This window comes from Pyricularia pennisetigena, chromosome 1 (assembly GCF_004337985.1).
Source record: "Pyricularia pennisetigena strain Br36 chromosome 1, whole genome shotgun sequence".
NCBI lineage: Eukaryota > Fungi > Ascomycota > Sordariomycetes > Magnaporthales > Pyriculariaceae > Pyricularia > Pyricularia pennisetigena.
In genome coordinates, this window is record NC_043740.1 from 1,441,373 (window position 1) to 1,450,413 (window position 9,041).

Genomic DNA, 9,041 nt, shown 5'->3' on the forward strand with positions numbered 1-9,041 from the left:
CGGTTCTCCAAAATAAATAGAAGACTAGGCAGAGCGAACAAGCGTTCCTTTCCGTTGACTCGAGTATGGAGGAAATGGGACGCTCGCCATCCTTATAAACTCATAAGAAATGAGGCTATGAAAACCTCGATAGGTTTTCTGTAATATCGCAGAATCTCCAATGCAGCCGCCCAAGGCCGATTGAGGGGCAGAAGGAGGCATGCTGCCCCCAATCTAGCCAAAGACCTTCAAAAAGCCCCAAATGAAAGCCCCAGACAGGACTGGGATGGTAAGGTTGTCATCCCATCCAAAAATGTCCACAACCTCACTGGCAGAGGCTACGAAACCAGACCACAAGCTCATGACGCCAAGGGCTAGCGGCCCTGTGATGGTAGCCGCCTCGCGAGTGATACCAACGATCTCACACACAGCCTGCGGAAGCGCGAGTGTTCCGGTGAACATAAAGGTATCGTCGCCGGGGAATGGGCCGTATGTCGGCCTCAGCCAACCCCAAAATGCACCGGCCGTAGCGACACCGACGATGAAGGCAGCTGTGGAACCAGCCAGAGACTTTCCGCGGCGGATTCGCGGGGTGTAGGCGCCGTAAAGTCTGCCAAATGTAGACGCTGCCGTGTCGCACCAACTCAGCAGCAGAGTGCCCACAACACCGACATCTTTGGGGAAAAAGTAGAGCACTGTCCAGGCGCCCAAAAGGTAGAAAATAACGCCGTTGTAGCCCGCAAACTCGGACTCGCGCATCAAGGCGCCAAGGACCTTGACGTACAATCTGTTGAAGCCAGAATGGTGATGGCGCAGCAGATCAACGGCTGTGATGGGAACTAAAAGGGCCATCAACCACGGCGTTACAGATGATGTCTGTGTCCCAGACAGGTAGAGCCATACGACTAGGAAGCCGATGGAGACATGCAAGAGCTTGCGCGGTACTTCGTGTTTGTGGACGAAAGTTCGCCAATGACGATGGATAGGAATCAAGCCCAAAGGGCTGGGGCTACGACTCCATGTCTCACGCCAGCTGTCCCACGTCGACATGGCAGCTGCGGGCGTGAGATGGCCATTTGACTCGACCGGTTTTCCATTGCCATTGTCTTGACCATTTATCGACAACGTCGGCTTGCTGCTGCTGCTGCTGCTGGTAATTTCTTTTGAGTTCAAGGTGCTACTTGAGCTCAGAGGTTTGATACGTCGGTGATCCATTGGACTACGACTTCGTGTCCGAGCCCGCCGAAGATCCGGGTTGTTCTCTTCTTCATCCTCATTGATATGCTCTTCCACCGGCTGCGGCGTAGCTAACCGCTTACGAGCTGCGGACCTCGTGACCGGCGCAAAATATGATGTGTCTTGCGACGTCGAAGTCGCAGAAGGTGACTGCGCATCTATTTCGGAGGGCGTAGGGCTCGGCGAGATGACGCGAGTGGTCGGTAACCTGCGCGTCGTCGGCATGGCCCCGGAGGTTTCGGCGTCGATGACGTCGAGGGCGAAGGGCGGGAGTGGGGGTAGGGCGATAAGACCCGCTAAAGCACGGGCTCGCTGGAATAGTGTAAGCGGCCAGGTGGACGCTTCGGACGCGAGGTATTTGTCTTTTCTCGAGACACGAGGGGATGTGGCGGTTGCGTCAAAGACGGCTTGGTGACGGAGGATGGCTTGAGTTTTTGCGACGGGATGGTGCAGCATGAAAGTCGTCAGAGGTGTTGCGGAAGGCGGCTGGCCTCCTCTGCATCGTTTTGTCGACGAATGGCGGCGATGAAAAAAGAGAACAGTGTATAATGTGGCTTCAAATGACAAGCCAAGGCTAGTTGAAAGACCTAGCGCGGTAAGGCCAGCAAAGTTGATGTCTAATGCCGCCAGAGGTGGCGGTGACCAAGACCCTGGGATAAGTCTTGTCGCTTGACCATGAGCCACGAAAAAATATATATAATGCCAGAAAATGAGAAGACTAAAAATGTATTGGTCGTGCGTCACTGTCAAATCGATATGCTCGTGACGGGAAAACTATCTCATCCTCGTCAATTACGTCGGGGGATCAAGGATCAAAATAGGTAAGCATAAGAAGAAGAAAGAAACAAAAAAAAAAAAAAAAAAAAAAAAAAAAAAAAACACAGTCACCTTTCCGAGTCCCCGGAATAAGCGGGAGGACGTGCACTCTGCGACCAGCACCGACCAAAAAGCCTTCGGATCGCGGCATGTGACCGGTCGAAACCAGGGGTTGACCAGGGTCACGCACGCCTTCAAAGTCTCTTGGTTGACGCTCTTGATATCTAGAATCAAGACATTTACTGAACCCAAAAGAGCTCAAATGACAATATTTCTGTGCGAGACTTGTCAAGAATACCATGGCCAAACTTGGCATGAATGAATAAAAGCGGGCTGACAACATTCCGCCTGTGGCGCATGCAGAAAGTAACAGAGCTGACATCATTGCTGGCACGACCCAGAGCCTTCTTTCAGCTTCAGCAAATATGTACCTTGCACGCTTGGTACAGTCAATGGATACCGTAAATGGAAGTGGGGCGGATGGAATCGATGTCTGATCTTATCGATAAGAGCAAAATGGATTTTTTTTCTCCAGTGCCTCAATGCTCAGGGGTCTATGGGTATCGCGTCTTGGGCCAAAATGTTAGGCGATTTTTGTGGTATTAATGGCGCTTGCAAAGGAATTATTGTCATTATCCCAAAAATTCCGAGTCTTATCCGACGACCTGACCACATACTTGGTTGTCTCGCGCCATGGCACCGGAAAAGGCCCCTCAGAAGTTTTCGCGGTCATGGGATGCGCTCACGCCGCCTCTTGCCGACTTCATCCTAGAAGCAGTGGCGTCGATGGGTTTCAATGAGCTCACACCAGTACAAGCCGCAACATTACCACTGTTCCGAGGCAACAAGGACGTAGTGGTCGAGGTTAGTCCTAATTCTCAAGAACCAAATCAATTTCACAACAACTGCTCGTAGTTTTACTGACAAAAAACAACCCTCCCAAATCAGGCTGTGACGGGCAGTGGCAAGACCTTGGCTTATCTCAGTGAGTGACTAGATTAAACAAACTCATGAACCGTCAAGGGCAGGGCAGGGCAGGGCAGGGCAACTACTTACACAATTTATACAGTCCCGATTATAGACAAAATTCTTAGGCGAGATGATGTCCTCAAACGACATCATGTTGGCGCCGTCATCGTCTCTCCTACCCGAGAGCTGGCAACTCAAATTCACAGTGTTTTAACATCATTGTTATCCTTCCATGCACCGTCAGCTGAATTTTCGTCATTCCTCAAGGGAGACGAAAAAAGGCCTGACACGACAGTTCCAGTGCTCATTCCACAGCTGCTTGTCGGAGGCACGGTCAAGGTTGCACAAGATCTGTCGACTTTCCTCCGCCTCAGTCCAAACATCCTGGTTGGCACTCCCGGCAGACTGGCAGAGCTTCTTTCCTCTCCATACGTGCACACGCCTCAGTCGTCCTTTGAGGTTCTAGTCCTTGACGAAGCTGATCGCCTGCTCGACCAAGGATTCCAGAAAGAGCTGCAACGCATCTTGGGCTTCTTGCCTAAGCAGAGGAGAACCGGACTGTTCAGTGCGAGTGTCTCGGATGCGGTTGGCGAGCTTGTGCGTGCCGGGTTGCGAAACCCGCAGCGCATTGCTGTCACTGTCAAGCGGCTCACGGATGGCGGCGTCATCGAAGACAGGAAGACACCTGCGAGCTTGCAGATGTCGTATCTCACAGTACCTGCCAGTCAGAAATGGCCGGCGTTGATTCAATTTCTCAAAAAGGTGGAGCCGACACCGTTGAGGACGATAATATTCGTGTCGTCATGTTTTGCTGTAAAGTACGGCGTTCTGATCCGTTGTATTGCACCAAAATTATCTACTGACATGGTACAGATACTTTCATGCTGTCATCACATCATTACTTCCTAAGGACGTTTCATTAATTCCTTTACATGGAAAGCAAGAACCTCACGTGAGGGAAAAATGCTTTGAGCGATTTGTTGGATCGTCGAGTCCATCGGTTCTCCTCACTACAGGTATTACTTTCTAGATTCGATCAAAAAATAAATACGCATACCTAACAGAGTAAACAGATGTTGCCGCACGTGGCCTTGATATCCCACAAGTTGATGTCGTTTTTCAGCTTGACCCACCGTCAGACCCCAAGACATTCGTCCATAGAGCTGGTCGAGCAGGGCGAGCAGGTCGTAGGGGCCTCGCAGTGGCCCTACTCCTTCCTGGGCGCGAGCAGGACTACGTTGGATTCTTGGAGGTTCGCAAGACACCCATCACACCGCTTACCAATCCCGAAATCAAGGTTTCAGATGAAGAAGTGGCTACCTTTGCCGCAAAGGTCCGAAAACAAGCGATTGCAGATAGAGAAGTGTTTCAGCTATCACAAAGGGCGTTTGTGTCGTGGGCCAGGAGTTATATTGAGCACAAGGCCACTAGTATATTCAGAATCACCGACGTTGACTGGGTCGATACGGCTCAAGGGTGGGGTCTGGTGACCCTACCAAAGATGCCTGAGCTAAAAGGATCCGGGATAGACCGCAGTCTTGGTCACGGTATAGACGTTGAAAGCATCCCGTTCAAAGATAAGGCCAAAGAGAAGAAGCGACAGGAGGAATTAGCCCAGGCTGAGGAGGACAGGAAGAACGGTGTACTCAGTGCCAAGGCCGCTGCGCTCGCCGCTAAGAGGAAAAAGAACGAGGCCTGGAGTGGAAGGCAAGGGCAAGAAGATAGCAGGGTGGAACGGAGGGAAAGGAAGCAGCGGAAGAGGGAGGCCGTGAAGGTGTCCAAGATGACCGATGAAGAAAAGGCAGAGCAGAAGAGACTCGAGGACATGATTGCCGAGGTGAGGAGGAGGAATCAGGAAGCATCTGCATTAGCCAGTAAAGATGGTGATGATGAGGATGGATTTGAAGGCTTTGATTAGTCGAGAGCTATCACGCGCTTATTGCTTCACTCCAAGATAGCTCAGGTCTGTCTTGATCTTGGGACCTTCTTGCATTCATTTTGGTCGGGCATGATGGTGACCTTGAGTAGATCTGGGTTCTGAGACCACCGAGAAACAGGCATGCTCGTGAGTCGAAGTACCTACCACTACAGTAGGTAGCCTATTTATCGTGCCTGAGATCTCCATGTCAGGCGTATTCATATTTCTTGCATCTCTGAAACGGCAACCAATGCCGGACTGCGGGTTAGGGTCTGAATTGCGGAGTTGAGGCCACGCAGAGCGATCCGCAGTGGGGCTCCCGCCACTACCCTCACCTCAGGCAAGTCTGGGTGAGCATCTCGAAACATACCTTATTGCAGAAGAGGCGACATTGCATCAAAGATCCGGGTGGCTTACGGTCCTTTCCTTTATTTCACTGCTTGCGTGCGAGCTCTAGATTTTTTTTGTTCTTTCTCTGTTTGTTCAGACAGATCTCGGTCTAAAATAGACAGTTCTCGTTGACGCCAAGCTTCAACAAGTGCCAAGCTACCCTGAAGAACCAGGTACCTACCTAGCTTACTTCACCTCCCAACTGACGGCTGCGTTCGAGGTCCTGTTTCGAACCGATCTGCCAATACCTCGACAGCCACATCATCAAAAGCAACACAACACAACAATGGATATGCGGAATAACTTGTTTGGGCAGGGCCCACGAGGAGGCAGCGGCCTCCCTGGCCGGCAGGTACAACGACCTTCTGGCGGCGGCGCACCTCCCCCAGGCCGATATGACAGCCCGCAGGGCGGATATGGTGGCTCCCAGGGATACGGACAGCAGCAGGCTGGCGGCAACTACGGACCCCCGGCAACACAACAACCAAGACAGCCTTCCGGTTACGGAAACCCGCCCCCAGCCGATAACTACGGTGCCCCGTCGGGACGCCGGGTGCGTCTGCGGCTTGCCAAGGTGGAGGACAAGACACTGCAGATGAACTACATCTTTACAAATATGTACGAAGCACAAAAACACTCGTCTCTTATTTTGCCACTATTGATAATGTCCCGAGTAACTGACCTCCTCTTTTTACCGCGATCAACAGCTGTGCCGTTTCTCCCAGCGACTTTCCAAGCTCTCGCGATGGCGACCACTACATCCGTCTTACCGGCCCCCAGCTGCGCGGCGACTACGTTGTCATGGCCCGCCCCACACCAGGCTTCCCACCCGGATGCATCAGCCTTTCGGATCCGCAACGCACATGGCTGCAGGTCGGCCTGATGGACGAGCTCGAGGGTGAACTGTATGATCCACTTGGGGGCGGCACACCGTACCTTGGCGCCATTGACGTCGAGGTCGGCTTCGCCTCAAAGGCCAAGTTCACTGAGGAGGCATACGATCAGGATGAGCTGCAGCGCATGATGGTATCGACCTTTGCTAACCAGATGTTTGCTCCCGGGCAGCGGATCCTGATGGACGTCAGGAGCATACCGCTGGCTATCCAAATCAAGACGGTCACACTCGTAGACTTGAGCATGTCGGAGAAGCCGGCCGGCGATGGGGCTATGACGAGCTCGGATCCGAACAAACGGGGTGTCTTGACCAACCAGACTGGTGTGACCTTCTTCAAGGATCCGAAGACGAGCATCAAACTCAAGGCATCGAGCCGCAAGGCTGCTTCGAACGCCATCGTTTCGCCAGACTTCAAGTTTGAGGACATGGGTATTGGTGGTCTTGACAACGAGTTTGCAACTATTTTCCGCCGTGCCTTTGCCTCGCGCATCTTCCCGCCAGAGCTCATCGAAAAGCTAGGAATCCAGCACGTCAAAGGTATCCTCTTGTTCGGCCCTCCCGGTACAGGAAAAACCCTGATTGCCAGGCAGATCGGCAAGATGCTCAATGCCAGGGAGCCCAAGATCATCAACGGACCCGAGGTGCTGAACAAGTACGTGGGTCAGTCAGAAGAGAACATCCGCAAGATGTTTGCGGATGCGGAGAAGGAGTACGCGGAGAAGGGTGATGAAAGTGGGTTGCATATCATCATCTTCGACGAGCTGGACGCTGTTTGCAAGCAGCGTGGGTCAGGTTCCGGAGGCGGCACGGGTGTCGGCGACAGTGTCGTCAACCAGCTGCTCTCCAAGCTGGATGGTGTCAACCAGCTTAACAATATCCTGCTCATCGGTATGACCAACCGCAAGGATATGATTGATGATGCACTGCTACGTCCCGGACGTTTGGAAGTGCAGGTTGAAATAAGCCTGCCAGACGAGCCCGGCCGTGAGAAGATTTTGCAGATTCATACAACCAAGATGGTGAAGAACAACGTCATCGAATCCGATGTAGACCTGCGAGAGCTGGCGGCCATGACCAAGAACTTCTCGGGCGCCGAGATCAGCGGTCTGGTAAAGGCGGCCACATCTTTCGCCTTCAACCGCCACACCAAGGTCGGGACCATGGCAGGTGTGTCTGACAATGTGGCGGAGATGAAGGTTAACCGCGATGACTTCTTGCACGCGCTGGGTGAGGTCAAGCCGGCGTTTGGCATGGACGAGGACAAGCTCGGCGCGGTTATTCGACACGGCATCATCCACTTCTCGCCTGCCATCGACAGCATCTTGCGCGACGGCATGATAAACGTCGACGCTGTCCGCGACCTCGAGCAACTGAATCTCTTGTCTGTGCTGCTCCACGGCCCTGAAGGCAGCGGCAAGACTGCCATGGCCGCCCACATCGCCATCCAGTCCGGTTTTCCGTTCGTCAAAACGATCACGGCAGAGATGCTTGTTGGGTGCCGCGACGAGGTCGGCAAGAAGGACATGATCCACAAGGTGTTCACTGACGCTTACAAGTCGCCGCTGAGCTTGCTCATCCTGGATGACATTGAAGAGATGATTGAGTGGAACCCTATTGGGCCTAGGATGAGCAACATGATGGTTCAAGTTCTGAGGACGCTTATGAAGGCGTTACCTCCGAAGGTATGTTATTTCCATTTGTTCTCCATTTTGAATACTTGTGGAGGTGTGAATGTCGTATTTGGTTCATATGCTAAGCCTTCCCTAGGGTCACCGCCTGCTCATTTTGGCCACAACCTCTGTTCGTTCGGTATTGCAGCAGCTTGACATGATGAAGGCGTTCAACGCCGAGATCGCGATCCCGGCCATCAAGAACCTTCAGGAGCTGTCCCGGGTATTGGGAGAGTCTGGCATGTTCGAATCGCAGGACCTGAACGTGATCGTTAACACGATTGGCAACATCACGGGGACGGACAAGGTCAACGTGGGCGTCAAGACGGTGCTGACTCTGGCATCGACGGCACGCAAGGCGCCTGATCCTGTCGACTGGTTTTCGGAGGAAGTGGCAAAGGCAATCAACAACAACATGCCGCAATATTGAGCACACAGTGATGTACAAGGGACATGAGAATAAGATATCTAGTCTAGTGTTCTTGGGTAAATGATACACAGGGCGGGTTGCAGCGTTGTCGACGATCAGCTGACGTATAATCGTATTTTGAATGCCATGTTCGTATTAGTAAAGAACTTGATGATGGCGAAAGACGTCCAGCAGCTTCTTCAGGTCCTGTGTTTTTTGAAGTTGACATACGCCTTGTCCTATCGGGTGTATATGCTGCCTTGAATGTGCGGGCAAGGTCAGGATGCCAAAGCAATACATAGATTTTTTTTTCATCTCGTTCAATACATTGGCAATTGGGGCCATATGTGGTATATGCCATGGTTTAGAAGGCCACTGCATCTAGTTTCAAAGGCAGCTAGTTCGAACTGGTTTGGTCACGGTTTAATCACTCTCCAGAACAATCCGTGCTTCGGAGCCGACAGCGAATTCAAGCTTTTCATAAGTTGGGACGGACATATCACCGTCCTATTTCTCTCGGGGTTCAGCATCCCACACACAGTACTACTGTTTTGCTGATAGCAACCATGTTTTGTATTCAGGTTGTTATCTCATGTTGAAAACATAGAGTGGACTAGACATTACCCCTTGTGAGATCCCATCCCTTTTTTTCAACCCCCCTTTCAAATCGTCTTTGCATTGCTACAGAAACGCACAAATCATCGGCGACGGAATCCGCTTCGGGATGGCGCCGGTCGGTTGATTTATCCCGCCCAAAAA

The 9,041-nt window shown here is 52.1% G+C and overlaps 3 protein-coding genes across 3 annotated transcripts; 2 read left to right on the top strand and 1 right to left on the bottom strand.

Annotated features, from left to right (window-relative positions):
* Window positions 1–213: 213 nt before the first annotated feature.
* On the bottom strand, window positions 214–1,671 carry PpBr36_06995 (uncharacterized protein; the record flags this gene model as incomplete). Its single annotated transcript, XM_029894135.1, has 1 exon — window positions 214–1,671. One exon carries the CDS (start codon window positions 1,669–1,671, stop codon window positions 214–216), a length of 1,458 nt encoding a protein of 485 aa, XP_029747887.1.
* Window positions 1,672–2,724: 1,053 nt separating this feature from the next.
* On the top strand, window positions 2,725–4,918 carry PpBr36_06996 (uncharacterized protein; the record flags this gene model as incomplete). Its single annotated transcript, XM_029894136.1, has 5 exons — window positions 2,725–2,895; window positions 2,980–3,016; window positions 3,101–3,818; window positions 3,874–4,016; window positions 4,074–4,918. The coding sequence occupies 5 exons, from the start codon at window positions 2,725–2,727 to the stop codon at window positions 4,916–4,918; spliced, it is 1,914 nt and encodes a 637-aa protein (XP_029747885.1).
* Window positions 4,919–5,594: 676 nt separating this feature from the next.
* On the top strand, window positions 5,595–8,303 carry PpBr36_06997 (uncharacterized protein; the record flags this gene model as incomplete). Its single annotated transcript, XM_029894137.1, has 3 exons — window positions 5,595–5,926; window positions 6,016–7,885; window positions 7,971–8,303. 3 exons carry the CDS (start codon window positions 5,595–5,597, stop codon window positions 8,301–8,303), a joined length of 2,535 nt encoding a protein of 844 aa, XP_029747886.1.
* Between the last annotated feature and the right edge of the window lie 738 nt (window positions 8,304–9,041).